Consider the following 24,701-nt stretch of genomic DNA (forward strand, 5'->3'; position numbering starts at 1 on the left):
TGTGAATATGACACCTAGATAATGAGTTGTGATATGTTTTACCTTCACATATGATCTCAGGTAGTTCTCTAACCCCTCCTCATGGCACTGGGCAACAATGTGAATCATGACTCTGTAAGGAAACAACAACATGAGAGAGGAAATGGTTCTGCTAAGTTCTTGCACACCAGAACATCTGATTACTTTTTATTATTGGAAATAAACCACTTTATTCCAAATATGTTTGGAATAAAGTACAAGAAAGTGCATGCATTTAAAGCAGCCGTCTCACAGACACTTGCCTGGTGACGTTGACCGCTACATCCTCTTGGGTGGCACTGGTAAGGACCCTAAACAGCTGATTCAGGGTCGTGGGCAGGAACTTGATCATCACGTGGCTCTCCATGGCGTGCAGACTCTGAGGGTACAACATCACGTTTAAAAAAAGTTCAGCGACATAGCTTTTAAATAACAGGGAGAAGAATAAAGGTGGATGAGCACAATATCATGCGAGGACACAGCAACAGGATCCGAGGGAACACCATAATGCTAATCAACCACATTGTATGGTCCTGTTCCTGGAACATGGCAGAGAGTGGGTGCTCGTGCATCCTTGCCTGTGTGCAGGAAACTAACACAAGCCCTGCCAAAGTCATTTGGCCAGCTTCCATCCAGAGCAGCTGACCTGCTGTTTGACCCTGGAGCTATTGTTCATGTTCACTGCTGTGTTTACACTGGAACCCAAGAGATGCATTAGACCATGTGTTGCTTTCCATGTCAATATCCACCCGGGGAACAGTGAACTAAGATTCCCATGGTCTGGGTAAAGTAAAGTAAGTAAAGTCAAAAGTTAGAGGTACTAATCTAATATTTTGCATCAGTGGCAATGGAAAAACATTATAATAATAGTCATAATAAAAAAAACACAGGCGAATGGCAAAAATGTTTTTCACAAAATGGTAGTAGTAGTATAGTAAGTAGCAGTATACAGTGCCAACCCTAAGAGTAATAGTTAGGGTAACATATAATAGCATAGTAATATAGGTGGAAATATTATAGTAATACCAATATAGTAATATAGTAATATTTCAAATATAATTTCCAGCTTCGTAATAATAATTGAGATAATATAACTGTAATAACATGTTATTTCTTAAGTAATATCCAGAGAGCAGCTTAGTAATGAGAATTACTATAAGTTACCATTTGTGTGACATTTCATATAAAATGTTTGTGAATCAAAATGTATGATTATGACATTTTTTAAAAAGTGCCTTTTTTGCTTGTGATTACTGTAATAAGATGACATTACAATGACATTATCCCTGCTACCACACTGATATCATACTTTTACCATATTGTTATTGTATTGTCATGTAAAGTGCTACTGCTAGCAAGGTTTACAGGTCAATATTATGAATTGTAGTTTAAAAATAACTATGTGAGCCTCATTAACAGGCTCTTACAATCGTCTTCCTAGCACACAGACAGAAAACAAGGCTGCAGCGAAGACACATCTAACATTTTTGTGAGAAATCAGCGATATCAAGCAAATGTTCCCATACATACAGATACAACATGTGCATAAGCAACACATTAAATGTATTGTATCAGTAGTACGCTTAATAAACTTTTCAAATCTTGTACTCGTTGAGATTTACCTTCAGGTATTTGACCAGCTCTCCACCTGATAACTGAGCTGCAGATGCTGCGCTCTGACAGTGATGAAAGAAATTGTGCAAATGTCGATCCTGAAATGGTGAGATGAAAAATTGTAGCGGTTATTGCTCAAAAGCCTGGTTGTAAATTTAATCACAGCTGAAGTTGAAATTTGACCGACAAAAACTAACCTGAGTGTAGACAGTGGAAACGAGGTGAGTGGACACCTTGAGCAAAGGCTTGCCTCCGTCCACCCATTTGACTTCAGGAACTGAATGCTACAGAAACAACAATAAATAGAGTGGTAAGTATTATGCTCTATATCAACAACAACACTTAAACTTGAACCCGGAGCAGTTGAGGCCAAACCAAGTAAGAGTTTGTTGACTCTACCTTGCCAGCACCCTCCTGAAAGCCCAAGTATCCAGCAGGCAGGTTGGCAGCCACAGGAATCTGAATCTCATTCATGACCACCCGGCCGTCCTTCAGCAAAGGGAGCCAGGCATAACCCACTGAGAGCAAAGATGGAGGAGAGAACAATCATCCAACCGTCTGCTGCCAGTAATATCAATAACACGCAGAAAGTATCTGTGGTGTATACACGGTTTTGTACCTTGTGCCTCAATCAGTTCCCTCTTTTTGGTGCTGGCCTTGCTGTTGCTGTCACAGCTGACGTGGTAGAAGGTGAAGAGCAGGTGGTGTTTCTCGTGGAGCTGCGTCGGCAGCTCGATCTTGAACTAATGAATTGAAGCACAAACACATACTCATGTCGTATATTCACGCTTCTAATTCAAATCCTAGTTCGTTTGCTCGGAAAGTCCAGTTCGTTTGGGGAGGTGTGAATATGCAACCGAACTCTGATCCGCACCAAAGAAGCAAACTCTGGTCCGCCTAATACATAGGTCTTGGTACAAAGCAGGGCATTCTGGGTAAACGCAACCAAAACATATGCGCATGTAGAACGACAGCTCGAAGAAATCGAAAAAGAGTCCATTGTTGCAACGTATATGAGTCTTATGTTCACATAAACCTTTAGGATTTTATGCAGCTCCATGTTTTGAGCATTGACACAAAACAAGAGTTTTCTTGTTGAATAACGTATTCCCCTCCTCACCTGAGGTGGCGCTGCATCAAGAATTACTAAAAGAGAAGACGAGACAAACCACAAACTAGAAAAGTTGCTAATTTATTGGTTAATGCAGGGGAACTTATTGTTTTTTTTTTTATTTTGTTTTATGCTATCGTTCTACACGTGCATATGTTTTGGTTGTGTGTACCCACAATGCCCTGCGTTGTAGTCCGCTTCCTGCATTTGGTTCACTTGAAGCGAACAGAGACCTACGTTTTTTGCTGGACCGGAGTTTACTCAATTTTGACTTCTTGGGTTTTTCATTTTAGTTTTATGCTTTTGTTCAACATGTGCATATGTTTTGGTGGTGTGTACCCACAATGCCCTCTGTGTTGTACCCACAATGCCATGTGTTGTAGTCCGCTTCCTGCATTTGGTTCACTTAAAGACCACTCGAGACCTATGTTTTTAGGCGGACCAGAGTTTGCTTAATTTGATGCGCATGAGTTTGGTTACATGTCCACACCTCCACAAACGAACCAATACTTTCCGAGTAAACGAACTTCATTAACACATTCATACACGTGATATACAGCCTTATGTGCGTGGCGGCACACAGTCTTCTTACCTCATCATAGAATTCGGGGTTCTGCTGGTGATGCAGAACAGCAGCAACGGCATTCTTAGTAAACAGTGGTCCTCCGGGACGACCGTAGATGCACTGTGGAATAACAAACGGTTGATTAGAGGGTCCTGTGAAGGAAGGAGTTATCCTCTGGAGATTCTCAGAGCACTTCCAGTTTACCTTCAGCGAAACAGCATCTTCTTCATCTGAGTCTTTGAACTCAATGCAGACAGCTATGTTTCGAGCCTAAAGAGACACAGCAGGAAGAAAGAGTTGGTCCCGTTAGTGGCACCGTGAAAAGAAAATGTCTCAAGCAAAACGAAACTTAAGGGACAGGAAATGACATCAGCCACAGAGGCTACAGGGAGCTAACAGCAGTTAGCATTTGGAAAAGCGATCATTTGCAGGCTCTATCAGGCACATTGCCATCATATACAGTATAACATGTATCCACTGGACAGATAAATCCTCTGAGGCTGGAAGCTTGTGTAGAACTCTGTGCTGCACTGTAGAGCCAAGAATAGAACTTTTCGCGGACTTACGGTTTTTGGATGCTGTTGCCCTCGCCAGCACTCTCGCATGTTTTATGGACAAAGTGGAGCACCGTGAGACAAAAATTAATTTAGCGCTTTGTGACGTCCCAGTGAGTGCGGAAGTCAACATCACGTTTTATCCCCTGTACTTAGACTGAGGAGGACCACAAAATCATGAGTGAGTCATCTTTTTTCACACTTTGGCAACTGGTAGGGCCTCCAGAGTCCCAAATATAAGGATTTAAATGATTAAAAAGTTGATTTTGCATAATATGGGACATTTAAGACAGACAGTATCAGAGTATTAGTCCATTAGTAAGTCATAAATAAAGTTTTTCCAAAGTTACTTAAACCGTGACATTCAAGAAGTTTGTTGACACTGTAATAACACAGTGGTTCAAACCATGTCATGAAATTATTTTGTATAAATTGAGTAAAATTTTAAGAAAAACAAAACAAAACAGAGTTTAAAAAAGAGAAGTGATTCGTGCCTCACAAATACAGACTAGTGTCGGCCCTCAGTGGGCACCATATCGCCTAACTCAGCATTTTGACCACATCTGAATGTTACTAACGGGCAACAAAACGATGGGAAACCACACAACGACCCAACAGAGACTCGAGATACCTTTGCAAATGACTTTTGGCTGTCGTACTTCAAGTGCTTGGGGTAGACATAGAGGTGATTGTTGTAGATGGTGAAAGGCTGAGAACATTTGGCTAGGCACGGCACAAACTCCTCCACTTCAAAGAAGATGTTGGTTCTCTCACTGACATCGAACTGCTTCACAGGAATGTAGGATGAGGTAACACAATCTATACATAGACGTGAGACAGAGTGAGACCAAGTAAATAGCCCGAAGACAATTCTGTGGACAGGAGCAGATTTCATCTCATATACTGGCAGCGTGGGGTGAGTTTAGTGGGCTTACTTGTCAAGTCAGGGGCTACACTGTCAATGGTAACATCAAGGTTTCCTAGGATTACAGGCAGCTTGGCCATCTTCTCTGGCCTGGGGAAAGGAAAATAAACCCTTGGTTAAGCCTTTGTGACCATCTAGCAAAGACTGAATGAGAACCATGCAGACAGTCTAGACATGAGCAAATGATAAATGAACCATATTCACAGATGTGAGCAAACATCTTACTTTCAAAACCGACAAGCATTTTCCAAAGTAAAACCTATAGGCACATGTTTTCCATCTATAAAACTATTCAAGAGTATTTTTGTAATAGAGTTTGTGGACTCATAGAAACTTTACAAACTTTCTGAAATCAGCCAGCAGCTTGAGCATGTCGTCATTGGAAAGCTTGTTGCTGTCCTGTCTGTACAGAGCTGAGAAACGGGCACTTTTGTCCAGTGACCCTGAAGCGTCTTTGAACAGAGGCCTGAGAGAGAGAGAGAGAAAAAGGAAGTATATTATTTAATATAAAAAATGTTATATATATAAAAGGAAAGAAAACCTTTTGTTTTACTGACAAAGGCGGACTTCATCATCCTTGCCGTATCTTTTAATAATTTAACCGAGGGAGTGTTTTGTGGCACAAAATACACAATAAATAAATAATAAAAAATAAACATAAAATAAATAAAAAATGAATAATTCATATTACACTGATACAGAGAAAGCAGCAAACTAATATGAGAAGTTGAACTCCACAAAAACAAAAACAGTTCTATTTATTTGACAAATTACTAACCCTAACCCACATGTTTAAGTGATTGGCAGAATTTGCAACCAACTGAGAGAAAAGTTACTGAAATTAATTATACTGACAATAATTATGAAGCAATAAGACATATAGTGATGTTACAAGTCAGATTGTGTTCACACAACAACAGGGTTTTAAAGAACAATGGGCTTAATTGCAAGTAATTATGATCACTACATATTGTACTATAGGGGTGGGTCAAAATATCCATTTGGTGATATATCGCCATCCTTCCTTGTGCAATACAAGAGACATTGATATTGTGATGTATCGCTATAAGATTGTCTTGATATCGAGGGCCATGTATTGCATATCATATCCTCAGTTACCCTGTGATTCACACCCCTACTGTACAATTATGTTAAAACATAATAAAGTACCTTACTGCCCAGGCAAAAGGCATCCTGTACGTTCCTAACCGGCTACATGCCAGCTTGGCATTTTTCAGGACCTTCTGTGCCACCTGGTGGAAAATAGGAATATACCATTGAAGCTTCAGAGCAGACACATGCACATCAAATGTATAGATCTATAAAAACACATGCACACACCTCTTATTCTTTCTCGCCTGAATTACATTACTATCTATCACAGACCATTGTCAATGCTAAGTATTCTTCCAACATACAGTATGTTGGTGATGGCAGTTGGAAGTAAAGGGAGTCGGTGAGTACCTTGGTGGAATCTGAACTCTTCATGTACGGCTCGGCACAGTGGTTGATTCCCCCCTGAAGAACCTTTTCTATGCGAGCCACCAGGAAGATATCTGGGTGAGGACATGTAACCGAGAACACGCCCTGTGGACACAAGGGATGAATTCGAATAAATATAAAACCTATAAACGCCGACACTTTAAATATAAACAAACACACAATGCAGTTTAAGCCTGTCAGCTCCACATGAGTCTCTCTGCGTTTCTCAGTGTATTGGCGTTTGGATTTCATTTCACCCGACCATTTTCCCGCACTGCACACAGGAAGTGATTGGTTTTATGTCAAAGTCAACAGCAACATTTGCAAAGCTCCTATGTAAATGTTCAGAAGTCAATTCTACTGCTCAAAAAAACATTAATTTCAGACGTTTAACGAGATTAATGCTTCATGGCCCAGCCTACTGCTTCCCTGCTGCTGAATACACACAAACGCTCCCTCAGTCAGGTCTGATAGTATTACTTCACAGAGCCTGATTTCAAATGAAGGACATGGCATATAAAATAATGTTACACTGTTTACACAAAAATATGACAACAACAACAACAAAAAAATCACTTATGCACTGCAGCTTTAAATATGAATGTAAGGCAGTACTTAAGTTCATTCTTAGTTCTAGTTTTTCTCACCTGTCTGGGATACTGCATGGCCGCCTCTGGGACCCCGTGAACCAACCGTTGTCCCTCACTGTGAGCGTCCCCTCCTCCGTTTATATAATGGCTGATGTTACCGGGCATCATGCCCCTCACAGACGGGTGGTTTAAGTCCACATGGAAGTCAGAGGAGATTTTCCTCCCATTTTGGATATCAAACAGCGAGAGAGTGACATAGAAGGGCTCCACCTAGAGGAGAAACAGAGGAATCGGTCTTAGAGCAGATGATGATATTTAATGCAGACTCTGTATCATTTATCTGTTCATTTTAGGTAGTGTGTTTAATAAGTACAATCAGAACTAGAATCATCATCTACAGAGGAAAAAGTTTGCAGTAGTGCATTTCTATCTGCTGCATACAGAGTAGCTTTTGCAATTAAATGTGAGTGGAGGAAGCAGAGTAAACACTCTAGTCAGTCCTTAATAGACAGTTTCTGCTGGGAGGGACAGCAGGGCATTGGACTCCATTATACAAATTGTTCACCATTACTAAGTCTTTAGCCTGGTTGCTATGCCAACAGGAGCCCTCCAGGATCTCAAATAATGAGGACATCCGGTCCATTTCATCCATTCGTCTTCCATCTGGATTAGAGTAATGATTATAATATTTCTGATTAATTTGAGCCGATCAGCCTTACGTTTGTCGTGGGCCCTTCTTCGTTCTCGGCCACGCAGCTTTGCAGATTGAACGAAAGGTCGTTGCAGTTCACCAGCACACGTTTGCCAAACTTCTCCTCATACTGCTTCACGTCTGGTTCAATCCCTGAGAAATCCAGTTTCTGAAACACATCACATAAGACTTACATTTCATTACGCCGCGTTAGGGTGAATCCTGGATAAGTTAAATTCAATTACCTGTGTGTCGGGGTCCAGGGTGAACAGCCTCAATCTGGTCTCATTCCTCATCCTGGACTCTATATCTCGGGTGCTCTGAGGAGAAGAAAAGGCATTTCCTCAACTGACTTGAGACCAAAAACTGTCTGAAAGTCAGCAGCACTGTGTGAGACAGTTTGCACACAGTTGTTTTTTACATTAGGACATTTTTGTCTTTTGCACCCATGTGGGTGTGATTTCTTTGTATTTTATTGGCTGAGCAGGGAGAGTCAGGTGGTAGCAGCTTCCATTTCTGCACACTGTAACCTGTCAAGCTGTTTTCTGGCTAACTGCCAACCACCAGTTTCCATGCACATGTGGCTTTAAGATCTAGATGCAGGTGTCATTATGTAAAAGCAATGTCAGCTTTTCTTACTCCGTTGCATTTTTTTAAGGCCACATGTTAAATTTGCTGCACTGGTTTCTGGACCAAATCCAAATAACACAATTAAAAGAAAAGTTACTGCCTCATTTAATCACGTCATAACAGATCTGAGTTCAATTCTGGAGCCTATCTGCAAAAAAAAACAAGCAACTGTGAAATTAAAAGTGAAGCCAGTGACTTTTCAACCTCAATTTCACGCCACATGGTTGTGGCGAAGAGGACGTCATTCTTACGACTTCATGGGCTTGATGCACTGAATGTATTAGTATCTCACGAAGAAAGTGGGACCTACCTGAAAGCTGTCCATGCTGCCAGAGGAACTGTCTGACTTTCCAAGATCATCATCTATGGGAAAATGCGAGAAAGTATTGTGTCCAGGAAAAGCTGTAGATATAAATGTCAAACACCTAGTGCCATAAAATCTCCCTAAACCATACACTGCCACAGAAAAAAGTTGAGTAAACACTAATTCAACTGTGCAGGAATCCATCAGAGAGATCCTGGTATATTACCAAAAATCTCCCAGATCTTCTCAGCTCTTATTCTCATTCACGGTGTGTTTAAAAAAAAGCTGAGGAGTGAGGACGATTAGTGCAGCAAGAAGCATCTTTGCTCGACAGCTAAGCCTCCTATGAGACACTAGGTGAGTATTAAAAGTCTGGGTGGTCTGGTATCGCATAACCACAGACTGCACATAGACAGCAAGAGGGGCAGAAAGAGAAGAGAAAATCTGTGATGTGAAAGAAAGATGACTTCTTTGTGTGCATAGAGAATAAATCCCTGAACAAATACACTGATAAGGAGTGTATTTTATGATTCTTTTAAATGTGGTTTGGTATTATGTTTATTATTATTAGGGATCTAGAGTAAGTGAGGTCGTTATTCATACTGGAAAGCTCATATAACAGCATCACTGTTGCTTCTATAAAAGGGAAAAATAATATTCTAGTGTTTTTTTTCAAATTTGATTTAAAAGAAAGTTTCTTGGACCTAACTTTAAAGGTGCATTATGTAATAAATCAAAAGCAAGTGGCCATAAAATCCTCCTAATATGTCACAGAGACTCAGGAATAATGTTCATATAACAAACTGAACTCACCAACAACAACAGTACAGACAAAATATTTGCATTAAAAAAAATATTTTGCAGACTGCAAATCATGTTTTGGCATGTGGCGCCACCTACCGCCGTCTACCAATCATCGCAGTCTGTAGAGTCTCAGCTGCCGAGCAAGTATTTTGAATTTGAATGTAGTAACTGTTTTTGGCCATATTCTTACATATGACACCTTTAAATGTGAAAAAGAGGCAATGATCTACGTAATACCAGTATAAAACAACATGTTTTAGACATATTTCCATCGGCCAACGCTGCATTTACTGGACTTCTTTTAAAACAATCTCCTATGAAAAAGTAGGTGTAATACTTAATACTAGGACTAACTTCTTATTTGTGAATATTGTAAGCTTTATAACACATACCATCATGAATGTCTCCATTGCGCTTTTCCTGCATGGCAATCTCAAAGCTGCTGTGCAGGATCTTGTTGAGGGTATTGATCCAGTCCTCCATCTCTCCCTCACCGTCTGCAGCCAGCAGGTAGGTGCTCTTATCCTGCATCTTCAGCTCAAAAGCAAACCTTCGAACCTTGTTGTTCTGCAGCGAGAAAAAAAAGAAAAGAAAAAAAAAAGCTTAAGAGAAAGGAGATAAAAATTGAATGTGTGGGAAAATAGCTTTACAATTTCAATTTCAAAGACCCATCTGTGAAAATGGCAGGACTAAAGGAATGTTTCATCTCACTCTCTCCAAAGCTAAAGATGAACGACTGCCAAGCTCACAGAACCCAGCTGATGTTTAGTTCTGGGATTTATTACTTAAAGGATGACTTGCTTCACTTTTATTCTCCCCACATCCCCAAGGCTCTTGTATTTTGCAGTTTGAGCCATGTAAACATTAGATGCATTCGAGTAAATACAATCGATATTCAATTACAAATCACTGGCCTTACGCTGACAATCCTTTGGGACGGAAATCTACAGAATCAGGGAAAATGTGGGCAACTTAATTTAACTGCCACAGAGAGCAAATGGATGAAGTAAAAGAGGGCGGAACCGAGTATTTCCATCTGTATAAGAAAGCCTTCAGACGTTCTGAAGCTGCTGAGTGAAATCAACAATAAATGAGATGAACCACGACCTCCAAACATGCAAAAACTGCGATGTCACAATTTTAGCTTTACTCAGTTAGTGCTGCTTCAACTTTAATAAAACATTCAGGTGGGATTCCTTAAGGGGAAAGCAAGGAAAATTGTTTCATTATTGGTGAGCAGTGGGTGGATTGTTATGCTTTTGTTATCAGTGTGTTGGGCCTGCAGTGAAGAAACAGCAGTGGGAGAGATGGGGAGGGAGAGTTATTATCTGCAGGGTGGATGAGTAAACATGGATGAGTGTGTGTGGGGGGGGGAGGGGGGTATTCAGGACAGAAATAAAACAGACTTGACATAATCACCTGACAGACAGAAGGTCCCGTCTCAATTTTGCAGACAAAACAGTGCACAAACCCTCAGAAAAATTAGTAAACAGATACTTAAAATTCTGGTTTAATAATATAGTTATTCTCAGAAGAGAAAATAAGAAAGCCCTATTGTTCACTTCTGGACACATGAACGTGACTGTGCTCTACACAGTGTATGTTGGATCAGTTAGTGCCGTGTGTTTTTGACAAAGCAAAAAAAGTGATGTCACACTACATGTCATCATCACAGCTGCCGAGTTAAACATCTGCAGCTCCGCTTAGACTTTATTTCTGCTGGTTTCTGGAGTTTCAGTCTCAGTGAGGACACATCGTAGATGTAATGCATTCCCTAACCTCTTACCTTAACCTTAACCATCACAACTGAGTACCTAAACCCAGTTCTAACCCTCACCGATCTTAAAGCTCTATCGCACATATATGTTAGTTATGGAGGTCTACTTACATACATTAACTTGTTTTTATGGTCAAAAACCTCCTAGTTGCTGTAAATGAGCCGATAGAAATCTCTCCTCATTGAAGCTCTCATCAGCCGCACTGTTTCAGACTTAAATCGGCACACCAGCTCTAGGAAGCACAGCTCCCCCGCTGGAACGGTGGATGTTTACGCAACCGGACCGGGTTTTTTCAGAGATCTCACTGAGCCCGAGATTACAATACAACACAGCGTTCTCAGCAGTAGCTGAACTGTTTGTTTAGAACCTTCAGGGCTTCTTAAACGAGGTAATGACGCAGATACACACTAAAAAAAACAGTGTTAATTGGAACTTCCGGTCTAGGTCTGCTTTAACCCCAAAAAAGCCCTTTAAAGTTGTGGGCCCACAAGGTCAAAATGTCCTTACAAAGATAGGTTTGTAGATTTTTGTACATTAGAAGATACGAATACAAAGTAGACACACAGGTGAGTTACTTTGTATAAAGCCTCATCTCATCCAGTTAATGCTCAACCCTAACATTAACTTAACTCAAATCCAAATCTTAGCCCCAAACTTGACCAGAGTTTCAGAAATAAGGTTCTGCCTGATTTAACAGCCACATGTTAAATAAAGTAAATACAGTAAAGTCTCTGCATCATAATCTAAACACACTTAATGACCAGTTACTTGTATCGATGTCTGTAACTAATCAAGCAAGGTAGGAGTCAATATGAACGTAACCTTACGGTATAAAAGCTTCAAGTTAGAGTTGAAGGTTTCACAGGCTGAAATTTACAGTTATGGATTTTATAAGGTAACAGTTAAAGGTGCATTATGTAATAAATCAAAAGCAACTGGCCATAAAATATTATATATTCACATTAAAAGAATCTTTTGCAGACCGCAAATCATGTTTATGTTTTGAAGTCATGTTTTGGCATGTGGCGCCACCTACCGCCGTCTACCGGTCATTGCAGTCAGTAGAGTCTAAGCTACTGGGCAACCACTGGTTGTCAGTTACGTCTGAGCTACATTGGCGGAGAAAACGAAATGTAAAAGACCTCGGTATTTTGAATTTGAGTGTAGTAACCGTTTTTGGCCACATTCTTACATATGGCGCCTTTAAAACGGGAATATAATAAAAATAGACATAGATAACAGTTTTTTGGATAATGTATTGAGAATTTGTAGAATTTGTAAAACTTAAGTTTTGTTTGTTGTTGTTTTTTTTTGAATGTGGGACATCTTGTCCAATACATGTTTAAGTTCGACATCTATGGAGAATAAATTTGTACGCATGGTACAGGATGCGTACAATCAGGCTTTAGTTTGCCTCACACACAAAGGCCAAGGCAACCAATCAATAGATATGATAAAATTAGGCAAAAATAACATTATCATCATAATAACGACAAGTTAATAAGTCATAGTTTTTACTCAGTATGTCCAACTGAATGTACTTGACATAAATAAGGTCGAAGAACGTGTCATTTCTTTGAGCAATGAAATTAAGAAAAGAACTGAAGCAGGAGATTCACTTTTGCCTCTTTCACTGAGGAATGGGCCAAAGGTTTGGTCTGTGGTTAAATGCTGGGTGATCAGGAGGACGATCTGAATGGACAACACAACCACAACATGCACTAATGACACAACTTCTAAAAAAACCCAGTCAAACATCAAGTTCACCTTTTTTTCCTCCACCTGTCAACATTCATGACTCCTGATCAGTACCAGCTGTTCGCCTCATCAGTAAAAATCAGACTCTTTTCATCCAGCTGACCTGACAGACAGATGGTTATGTGTGCGTTGGCCTTCATTCACATACGCACACGTGGTATCGATTGCGAGGCCGCTGCAGAGTGCGAGGAAACGAGACTTCAGCGTTCACCTCGTTTCACCGCCATGAGTCAGCAGTTAACGCACAACCTTGGACAGCAGTGAGCTCAGGTTTCATGGAAACGATCAAGAGACTCAATTCAGCAGCAGTCCATCACTGTTTGGAGTTATTTTTGTTGACATTTTTTGTCCGTTATAGCTCAGCCCACATGTTGGGAAATTAAGAGGAAGTGACTGCTTGGTTAATAGTGTTTTAATTTCCACTCAGGACCTGGCTGCATCCTGCGCTACCATGGTGCCAACAGGGATATCCTGTTTGGCAAAAAAGGTGATGGCTCATTTTTGGGTCATTGCGTTCTAACAATCCCTGTGTTGGTGCCAAAGATGCCTGGAATATTTCTGAGTGTACCTGAACCACGCCCATACAGGAGTCCAAGAAGATGGTTCCTTTGGGCTCTTTGGAGATCTTCTCATCCTTGTAGAAGTTCAAATTGTAGGAGCCGTCGCCGAGCTGCGTTAGGTGGAAATACCTCCTCTTGAACGACTTAGACGGAGAAGAAACAATACAATTAGCATACGATTTGTCACATTCACATCATCAGTATTATATAGTGTAAGATCGATCTTTTAATGTGAAATGTCTTGAATTATTCTAAATAAAGAGGAGGAAATAATCCATTATTTCAGATTCTAAACACATTACAAGGATGTAGGAAGGAAGTATGTGTAAATGTATGTGTTTATGGCCAAAAGACACATTTACAACACCTAATGTGACTTTTTCTGAATGTTGTACTTTATGAATTATGCAAACCAGGTTTATTATGAACAGTCATCTCAACCGTTTGGTAGAGGCCTGTATCTGAAATACTGTAGGGTCTAATTTCACATTATTGTTATCATAAGTAAATAAAATAAAAAAATTAAAAATGCTTTTGCTTTTTTTCTTGGTGCGTACCTTAAAGGGTTAAATTGATCAGTTATTCCCTTGAATTAATTAGTTAACTACATGTGAGAGACTCTGAAGTTGTAAACCTTTAATTTATGTAAGATTTATGTTTATTTAGCTTTCGCTTTTTCTTTAGTTCAGATGATTTTGTTTGGCAGATTAATGGTTTATTTTTGGTTTGGTTTTGTAGTACAATTGTGGGTGATTGTTGTGTTTGAACATAACATCAAATTAAATTCTTCTTTTCTGCCAAAATATGGCCAGTAGAAGTTTTTAATGCCTATGTTGACCTATTTAGATGGATTTATTCCACAATTAGTTTGTTTGCTATCATATAAGACAAAGAAAAGTAGTAAATCCTCTTTTTTATGATGAGAAGAGAGACTCAGATGATTAATCATTTATCCAAATGTTGACCAATTAGCCTCAGTTAATGAATGAACAGTCTCACCCGCATGGTGACACTGATTGCACTGTTCATGTTTCCCTTGTACAGCCAGCCATGTTTGGTGATCCCGCCTTTCTGGGATCCGAGGGAGGCCGTGTCCTGCAGAACGACACAAGACACAAGATCAGACGATACAAAAGCACACTCACGCTGAGCAGAGCAAATAATGGAACCAATCATAACGTCCAGATCATGTCACTTTCAAAGGAAAAAAAAAAAAAAAAAAAGACGGTGTTTGGAACCACTGGCAGACTTAATGTTTAGACGACTCGCCGTGATATTGTATCAGCTTTTAACAGTGTCTAAACCTTCCCGTACCGCGCAGCTAAAACTTTGATGTTGTTGTTGTTCGAGATGACATAGAACCCAACGTCATGTAGGTCTGTCTCAGTTCAAACAAGCAGGCGGTGGAAAATTACACAAACTGCGTCTGGAAAGCCAAATAAATATCTCACATCTTCACACCAGATCCATGACACACACGGGGCCCGGGATCATCTCACGCTTCTAAAGTGAGCAAGCGTGAGATCACGCCTTTTTCACACATGACAAAGCTATTATGATCTGTAAAAATATACCAGTTAGGAGTGTAATGAAAGAACTCTGGTTTAGCTCAGCGCTGAAAATGTGTCCTTTGCGGCTACGTTTTGAAACGATGTCAGCGAAAGACTGTTTCATTGACACAAAATGGCTTTTCAAGATTTCACCGTCCTGGTCCTGCATTATCTTCCTCTTCGTCTTTTCTCAGCGTAATAAAACAAAGGGGATTTAAAAAATGCAGGCTAGGATATACAGTATAAGATTCCCAGCATGCCTTGTGGACTGATCCAAAAAGCATGTGGGGAAGAGTTCAGTGCCTGTTTCTTCTCATCAACGTCTAGACAACATTCACAAGTCCCTAGACGGGCAAAAAAAGAAATCATTCTGCTGTATGTAAATTCCATTTTACTTGAGAAAACAATGGAAAAATGTCCAAACCAAATACTGTACTTGCATTTTGTCGTCTGTCAACAAATAAATCCCATTTTCTGACCTGGAGGGCAGGATTGGGGCGAGTTAAAGCTGTCGTCACCTATTTTGTCTATATCAAATAGTCAATATTGATACAGCAGCTGGTCATATTGTAATTTTGATTATTTTGAGATTAATTGTTCAGCCATAAATAATCAAAAAGATATATCATGAGAGCTCCAGCTCCCCCATAAGAGGTAGATGATGTTGGTTGGATGAAAGGATGGAAAACAATGATCTGAGCCACAGCTGTGTAACGTCTTATGTCAGAGTTCTGAGTGTCTGTAATGAGGCTCATTTTTGTGAACCCACCCACAGCCCAATATTGGGACAACACACATACACAAACACACGATTAACCTGAGCAACAATATACAGTCGCATGAATCATCAGATGGTGAAAAGATCCAAAACGCTGCACCACGGTGACCTTGACAATGTCATAGTATGGACAAGTCGAGGAGCGCCAGAAAGTCTTTAAGTCTAATTACATTCGATATTTTCCATTACACTCAGCCAGTCCAGCCTTTTATGTCCTCCACTATAATAAAACTTGAAAACAGTAAGAGGGAAACCGAAATAAGACGTTGAGACTCTTTTCTGGGTAACGATGATATAAATCAACGATAAACTTCGATGTTATGGTTTTTGGCGTGTGAAGGAGCGTAGAAAACCTGCCATAGATTTCACAATGTTTAAGTCTTGTAAAGACTACAAAGGAGGATATATATATATAAATATATACAAACTCACCTCGTCTTTGTCCACGTCCTCGTCCACTTCAAATACATGGACGGCCAGTTTATCAGGCCGCGACACTTTGCTGTAAACATACGATCAGTTCGCATTAACAGGCATCCAGAGTAGACAAAACTAGGAAAAACATCCAACTTCATTGCAAGGTATAGGAGGTAAATGACCGCTATGCTGTGGTTATGTAAAAATATGTATATTTTGCCATACTGACACTCCAATATCTGCATTTTTTAAATGTAAAGTTTTCTATATTTACAGAAAAGTCAGTCTGTGTGTGTGTCTGTCTGTTATCCGCATATCTCTCGGTCAAACTTGACAGGTGTCTTGCTACGGGCCGGGGTAAGTGCAGTACCAAGTTTGACGTTGTTTGGATAAGTAACGCAAAATATATAATTAAATACAAAATAGGCACTGATTTCAATCCAGTTCGAAAACTGTCAAGCACATGTGGCCTGAAGTGGTGTAACTGTTTTCACCTCGACTATCAGGGAGGGATTTTATCAACACACTTGCAAGATTCACGGTCACATAACTTAAAGGAGTCATTATACCCATTATTATATTTCTCCAAGTCAAACTAGTTCCCTGGTGTCCTAATGAACATGTCTGTGACATGCTTTGGTCAAAATACCATAAGGATGAAGCACCACAGCAGTTCAATCACCCTGCCAAAACAGCCCTGTTCAGAACGCTCAGTTTAGTAGTATCTCTTTAGGTGCACCTTAAAGATCCACCTTAAAAAAAGTAAAACGAAACTTAAGGGACAGGAAATTACATTAGCCACAGAGGCTACTGGGAGCTAACAGCAGTTAGCATTTGGAAAAGCGATCAGTTGCAGGCTCTAGCAGGCACATTGCCGTCATATATAACATGTATCCACTGGACAGATAAATCCTCTGAGGCTGAAAGTTTGTGTAGAACTCTGTGCTGCACTGTGGAGCCAAGAATAGAAGTTTTCGCGGGCTTTTCGGACTTCCGGTTTTCGGATACCATTGCCCTCGCCAGCACTCTCGCGAGGACCACAAAAACATGAGTGAGTCATCTTTTTTCACACTTTGCCGACTGATAGGGCCTCCAGTCCCAAATATAAGGATTTAAATCATTAAAAAGTTTATTTTGCATATGTCCCCTTTAACGAGTGTGAAGCAAACAAATACATTTGCCCAGAATACTCATGAAAAGTCAACATGTTGATGTCATGGGTGTCCCGATTGCTGTCTCTTGTGCAAATTCGCCGCTGTCATAATCCGAGAAAAGCAAATCCAAATTCCAGCAGTGATGCACAGCAGGTAAACAGTGAGAAACACTGAAAGTCGTGCAAAGTTTTAACAGGCGACTCGCGTCACTGTATTGTTTTAACTTCCCCCCACATTGACCAAAGTGAGTGAACAGTTGGCAGCAGCAGTAACGCTGTCAAGGTCAGAGTCAACTCATATTGGAACATATTGTCAGTAAAACAGATACTCCTCGGGGAGGAGGCTGGAGCTGATGACACAATCTCCGGATAATGAGGGTGGTTTCCACTGTGGCTGCAGTGGGGAATTATCCAGTGCATCATGAAAAGGAAACACTCTTTTGTTGCAAGGAAATACAAATTATTTTTCTGTTTTTGTTTCCCTTTTCCTTGTAATCAAGTGACGGCAGGAGTTGAAACTGCGTATGATTACGAGCTTACTGCGCGTTTGTCGTTCGCTGTGTTGTTATTTGCCCTTCGTAGGAATGTCTTGGCGTACAAACCTGAACCGAGTGTTGTTTCTGATCGCACACTTACTGCGGAAGCTGGCGAAAATCTCCAGAATAGTCCTCGTACTTGTAGTTGACGACGTGCCAGTCCGACTTGTAGGCTTTAATGCACTGAGGAGGCACAGAGCAAATGAGTTACAAACCACTGCATAGACACATTTGATGTAATAAACAGCAGTGCAGTAGAACCTCAGATTGTGTTACAGCGTCAGCGGAGTCTGAAGAACCTTTCTGAGGAGGAAAATAATATGCAATAACATTTTTTTAGTTGCGTGTGAAGGGGGTTTGAGATGCTGTTTAACCATAACTCATATATGACAATATTATTAAGCTTATAAATCAGATGTAATAGAATGACTGAATGATGAGAAGTTAAAGGTGCATTATGTTATAAATCTAAAGCAACTGGCCATAAAATCCTCATAATATGTCACAGAGACTCAGGAATAATGTTCATATAACAAACTGAACTCACCAACAACAACAGTACAGACAAAATAATTGCATTGAAAAAAATATTTTGCAAATCATGTTTATGTTTTGAAAATCATGTTTTGGCATGTGGCGCCACCTACCGCCGTCTACCAATCATTGCAGTCAGTAGTGTCTCAGCTACCGAGCAACCACGGGTTGCCAGTTACGTCAGAAAACGAAACCTAAAAGACATCAGTATTTTGAATTTGAATGTAGTAACTGTTTTTGGCCACATTCTTACATATGGCACCTTTAAGTTTATACAACTGAAATCTAGTCTTCATTTCTGGTTTTAATGTCATACTTGTCAAAGTTGTATACTTAACTTCGTTTAATGCCTTTGTTTGTCTATGTTGTTGTTGCTTTTACTCCTCTTTTGTCTCGTACTCTAAATCATTTTGAATGAGGGTCACCAATGGTCTCAAATTCTAAATAATATATATGAATGTATAGTCAATGCAGAAAAAAACTGAGCTATCCTCTTTGGTCTTTTGTTCTTTCGGCAAATATAGACCTTTTGTCACCCACAATGCAAATTTGACCACCTGCAGTTTGGTGCCACTCCTTTTCTTAAGCAAACATAAGAAACAGCATATAGACGTGTGGAAATCTAATGTATTTAACCTTCAGATATGGTTTTAATGTCTTTGTGCAGCAACAAAAGACTGAATATGAACACTTCATGTATTTAAGGATTTGTAGGGTTAATAGTCAGTCAGTACCACTTGGTGCTGGACTCCGTGATAAAGCATGGCAGTAAAAAAAGGTTTTTTATGTACTGTGTGGTGACCCCAGTATATCCATCCACCAACGAAAAAAAAAAAAGAAACTGTGAGGGAGTGAATCTCTATCTCTCTTTACTTGGAAAAGACACATCTGTTCATTGTTAGTCAGTGATAGGAGCTGCTCACTGGTATCTTCATTCAGAAACACATGTCTTTTACGGTAACTGCTCTGAGGGGAACACAAAACGCAACCTGATCAGGAGAGCGATCGGAAAACAGAGAGGGGCTCTCGCTGAGTTTAATCTCGACAGCTGTCCCGGTGATGTCACACCACACTTGACTGGGAGTTTCTGTATCTTTATTATAGTTTTTATTATTATTTTATCAGCACCAATGGGAGATGTTAACAAACATCTTCTCAGCTTCCCACTGCAATTAACTTGCTAAAAAAAAAAAAGATTGAAACGAACTTAGGCTGAACCAGTGCAGACATAGAAACCAAAGCTGGAGAGAAAATAACCAGAAGTTTGATAAACTTGTGGATTGTAGAAGATAATTGCACTTTTATCATTTTGGCATAAATAGAATTTCCAGGGAAATTGCAGCACTAACAACCCCAGATGCCTCCTTTAATAAACCATAATGAGTCCATTTACAAAGCAGTTTCTACAGGCTTTTATACAAAACCTACAGAGTCACAGGATTGCTGTGTTTGGCTGATCCACTCTGAAACTGCTACATGCACTACAGCTAATATGAAGTCACAAATTACAGTAATAACTCATATTAGCGGCACTATTTTGCATCACTGCAAGTATTAGAAATAGCTTTCCTTGATACTAATTTTTACTTAAAGCTCCCATAGAGAGTTCCTGTCGCACATATATGTGAGTTATGGAGGTCTACTTACATACATTAACTTGTTTTTATGGTCAAAAACCTTCTAGATGCTGCAAACCAGCCAATCAAAATCTCTCCTCACTGAAGCTCTCGTCAGCCGCGCTGTTTCAGACTGAAATCTCACCCCCACAAAACAGAGTGTGTTGTGATTGGCCAGCCTACGAGAGCTTTCCCAACTGTCTTGTGATTGGCCAATACCTGGAAGTGACGTAATTAGCACACCGGCTTTCAGAAGTGCAGCTCCCCCCTCTGGAACGGTGGATGCACTGCTACTCATTATCGAAACATTGTTTTAACAATAAATAAATAAATAAATAAATAAATACATTTTAAGGTTGGTTAAAGCAGCTCACCTCTTGGACAAATAAACTCTGGGCTTCCCTCTCTGCATTTTCAGGCACCGTGGAGTAGAGAGTCCTCCCCTGTCGCCTCAAAGTTGAAATCTACAAAACAAAGCAACAACTTTTTTTACTCAACATAAGGAACAGAACAGAGACGTAACAACAAATGCACCGCAAAGCAAGAGGGACGCGGTAAAAGTGACATTGAAACAAAAGGTTTTTTTTGTGTGGTCACAGCTGGACACAGTTTGTCTGGGTGTTCATTTTAAATATTATTCTGTGCTCGGGGGAAAGAAACTGTCTCTTTTTGTGAGTTCAAAGGGAAGAATGTGAGGGAGGCAGGAGCTCCAGGAGCCGCGGACACACCCGGACTCTGGCTCTGTGCCACTGGACGAGGCACTCGGTGAGTAATCAGCGTCTGAGCATCTCTAATGGTTTGTGGAAACATTCAACAGATGACTTATCTGGACTTTCACATAACAGTAAAAACCCGCAATCACATTCTGAGGAACATTATTTAACATATTAAGTTAAAAATAAGTTTTGACACCAAACAATTAATATATTACATTCAGGTGTCTTTCTGACAAACATGACACTCGCCTCTTCACATTCACCCAAATATAAGTCATCCACCAGGGCTGTAATATCTAAATTTTTTGAGATTACAGCAATTATGCAAAACTAAAATAAGATTTTTTTTTTATATATATAAAATATTAAAATTACACTTTAAATCATCAAAATGTGAGTTTTAGCTTGATGCAACAGTGTGAAAGATGGAGCTCTGTTTAAACATGTTTAAAAGAGCAACATCATCACAGTCAGGATTAAGTCTGACTGCAAAAACGAAGAAGTGCATCTGGCCACACATAATCCCCGTGAGTGAAATATAAATACTGTGCAACTATTAAAAGATAGCATTTCTGAGTTAAAAGGAAATGAGGGCATTCTAGCAAATCAAAGGCTCGTACGCCGTCAGTGTGAGTTGTTGTTTCTCGGATACAATACAATACTTCAAGACCCTCATTTTTTACTTTTATTTTTCGAAATTCTAAATTAAGTGAACAGTTATAATACTTATTTTTCCAGTAATCTTTATAAATACAGGGTAAAATACTACTTTAGACCTTAAATACAACAAATGCAAGTATCCAGTCTTGAGGAATTCAATGCTTCTTCATTTAATCTCCTGAAACATGAATTCATTAAAATGTCATTGTAAGATACAGCACTGTAAGGTTTATGCAATAGCTGCCCTAAATTAACAGCATTTGTAATTATCAAAATATTTGATGTTTCAGTAATGGTTAATACACTGACGTGTATTAACCATTACGTAGTTACCATTATGTAGTGTTTTTCAAAAAAAAGCTGAAAAAATGTTAAAGCACATTATTATTTCTTGATTAAAATGGCAAATTATAGTTATTTTACTTTCATTCCTGAAAATAACATTTCGTTTTAGTCGTTGAATGTTGCGCTCTATTCATTTCTGACTTCTCAGAGAAGCCCAGTGACTGAAATGTGGGAATAAAAAGGTGAATTCAGTTTATTTGACAAAATAAAAAACTATTTTTGGTTTATTTTTAAGTTTTTGGAAGACATAAAATGCTGTGTACCACTTAAACTTTCAAAATAAGTTTTTATTAGTTATGGAGCTCGACTTTCCTTTCCATAGTAAAAAAGCAGCTTAATTACTTTATTACACAGTAATTCATACACTAAATCATGATCATTTATGGTCTCTACTGTGATTTTCTTGCCATCTGGAATGACAGAGAAGATAAAGACACAATATCCTCGCTATTTTCCCTCATCCTGTCACAAGACCTTGCATTTGTCCATAGACTGAGACCAAGTCCACGTCTTCTCTGTCAAAAAAAAAAGTCAATTTATTTGCTTCTTCCTCTCGACCAGGTTTCCTGCAGGGGAGATTGTAATCTTCACAATCCAAGCAGGAGAAATAAACAGCCATGGAGGTGAGAGGGAGCCAGGAAGTGTGCAACAGGAAGTGTTTAATTGGGCTAAAAGTTCTTTGGTCCTAAAAAAGTCCTAAATTAGCAAATATTGTGTAGCTGCACCCACCAGGACACCATTAACATTTTGGGCAAGTGCATTTAGGGCGTATCTAAATCCATTATAGCTAGTTTAACGATGGAAAAAAAAAAAACCAGCATGCAGATTCACGGTTCAAATGGAGTGTACTTAGTCTTAATGTTTATATCATGTAAGCAGTGCAAGTGGAAAACGAAGACGTTCAATCAAAGTTATTATGATGCATTATGTATCCAACAGTTATTAAGATATTTAAGCTTGGGGCCAGAAGAAAGCACCACCAACAGAGCCACATCATAGCTGCTTAGATTTACACCACGTATTTGTGTGCACCACATTTTACGAGATTTATGCCTTTAAAGTCGGTAAGTTGCCAGTTTCATAGGATAATAAAAAAAAAAGAATCCATTACAGACGATCAGCATGGAGTGTTTTTTCAGTTCATTGGTTTAAGAAAAGGAAAGAAAGTTCAGCCCTGATCTGTGATCTTTATGGCGGAGAAGGTCGCAGACCCAGAGTCGGTCTCAAATTGAGCCGAAGAGGAAATAAGGGCCTCCTAATCCAGGACAAATTTCTGCAGAAACCTTGGACAGAGGACTCACAGAGACGTTCACAGAACTGCCTTGGTGCCAACAGCTTCAATATCCAAAACAGATGGAGATGAACACTGGCTCCGAAGAGAGAAGTACCACCACATGACTTGCAACGTGCGCCAGTGTGGTAAAAACCTGATCGTCATTTTCTTCAAGTGAGGAGCAGCCAATAACCCCGGATTGATACAAAAATAACACGGTCAAAGAAAAAAGGTTTCTGCCGCGTTTGGCCTTGATTTAGCGCTGAATACTCTGTGTGTGCTGAGGTTTTTGTATGAATACACGCTGTCCGTGACTCCTTTTACTAAAAGCACAGAACTGCAAAAGCTCCTTGACTGATGTAACACTTGCTGGAACAAGAGTCTGTCAGGGGCAAAAACAGATGTTGGATTCAATCACCGTGCCTCACTTGTGTTTTTATTTTTTTTGTTCCTCAGTCAGAATCACCTGTCCGCCCCCTGACAACGCCGCGTTTGTATTTAAAGCTGGCGTGTTTTGTTCATAACAGCGAGCGAGAGAGGTGCGTGATACGAGAGAAGACAGAGTCAAGGCTGCCCCGCTGTCGCCGAGCAACCAGCTGCTAGGTTTTTCAAACTGTTAACGACGCCTGACTTTATCCAGAGCCAAACTTAGAACCACTTCCTCCTTTCATGCTTTAGACTTTTATTCTTTTCCACAAGGTCATTGTCATTCTCATTAACTGGGTTTGAAGCTTTTTTCATGATTAAAACGCGATTTCTGATCGTTTTAGCTTCTAAAATGTGAATGTTTTCTTCGTTTCTTTGCTCCACATAACAAAGAAATCATTAAAACTGAATCATTTTGGTTTGTGGACAAAACAAGACATTCGCGAACGTCGTCATTTCCAGGTTTGACAAACACTGATCAACGTTTTTTAACATTTTGTGACATTTTATGGATTCATCGAGAAAATAATCGTTAGTTGCAGCTTTACAGTGCAATGATTAGAAATCACTTGTAGATCTGCTGCACTAAATGTAGGGCGTGTTTTTTGTTATTTGGACTCAAAAAGAGTATCCACTGTGCAGAAAACAATTTGTCTCATCTGCTGCCAATCATCCAATATATATCGTGTTATTAGCTAGTGTAAATGAAAATGATGTTTAATGCATTATACTCATGTAAAACTTTTAAACAACTTGCAAAATAAGTGAATAATTAATATAAAGACGTTGTATTGCCTGGTTGGAATCATCGACTGAAAATCATCTTATATGAAAACTTGGCTTCTCCTGCTCCGATGAGATTTATGGAAATGTCCGTCCTCAGCATCTTACATGGAAAATCAATTAGAGCTCCTCAACCTATATGATAACAACATTGACTTCACAGACTGGGCTACAGGTTGGAGAGAGGAGAGCGGAAACATTAATATGCATTATGCTCTGACATGACACAATAAATAACATCTATCTATAAAGCAGGTTGTGTCTGTGTGTCTGTCTGTGACAGGCATATCTCGCTGACCGTTAGTCAGATCGCCCTAAGACTTTGGATATGGGTTGAGCATGGCTCGATGGTGTGCATCCTTGATTTTAATGTTTTTTTGGAGTAATTTTAATTTTTGCGGATTTATCACGCTTCACTTTCGCTGATCACCAGAGTGTCAACAATGGGTGGGAATCGGCTCATCAGCAGCTGCTGCGCTGTCTGGAGCAGGGAGGTGGGAGGTGGGAGTGAAGAGGCTGTGCTCACGGTG

At 39.7% G+C, this 24,701-nt stretch overlaps 1 protein-coding gene across 1 annotated transcript in view; it reads right to left on the bottom strand.

Annotated features, from left to right (window-relative positions):
- Positions 1-24,701, bottom strand: part of LOC310943112 (dedicator of cytokinesis protein 9) — a gene marked incomplete at its 5' end in the record, with an annotated part of 51,889 nt that overhangs the window by 21,984 nt on the left and 5,204 nt on the right. Inside the window, 23 exons of the mRNA XM_083908629.1 lie at positions 43-112; positions 282-397; positions 1,641-1,730; positions 1,830-1,916; positions 2,032-2,150; positions 2,252-2,375; positions 3,336-3,428; positions 3,513-3,578; positions 4,494-4,681; positions 4,798-4,877; positions 5,131-5,253; positions 5,958-6,040; positions 6,252-6,374; positions 6,917-7,129; positions 7,579-7,719; positions 7,796-7,870; positions 8,491-8,543; positions 9,681-9,855; positions 13,393-13,527; positions 14,384-14,479; positions 16,145-16,214; positions 17,919-18,001; positions 20,343-20,432. Of these exons, the coding sequence (XP_083764755.1) occupies positions 43-112; positions 282-397; positions 1,641-1,730; positions 1,830-1,916; positions 2,032-2,150; positions 2,252-2,375; positions 3,336-3,428; positions 3,513-3,578; positions 4,494-4,681; positions 4,798-4,877; positions 5,131-5,253; positions 5,958-6,040; positions 6,252-6,374; positions 6,917-7,129; positions 7,579-7,719; positions 7,796-7,870; positions 8,491-8,543; positions 9,681-9,855; positions 13,393-13,527; positions 14,384-14,479; positions 16,145-16,214; positions 17,919-18,001; positions 20,343-20,432 (2,493 nt within the window). The remainder of the gene's footprint in view (positions 1-42; positions 113-281; positions 398-1,640; positions 1,731-1,829; positions 1,917-2,031; positions 2,151-2,251; positions 2,376-3,335; positions 3,429-3,512; positions 3,579-4,493; positions 4,682-4,797; positions 4,878-5,130; positions 5,254-5,957; positions 6,041-6,251; positions 6,375-6,916; positions 7,130-7,578; positions 7,720-7,795; positions 7,871-8,490; positions 8,544-9,680; positions 9,856-13,392; positions 13,528-14,383; positions 14,480-16,144; positions 16,215-17,918; positions 18,002-20,342; positions 20,433-24,701) is intronic.

Source organism: Microchirus variegatus (genome assembly GCF_963457635.1).
Source record: "Microchirus variegatus genome assembly, chromosome: 22".
Taxonomy (NCBI): domain Eukaryota; kingdom Metazoa; phylum Chordata; class Actinopteri; order Pleuronectiformes; family Soleidae; genus Microchirus; species Microchirus variegatus.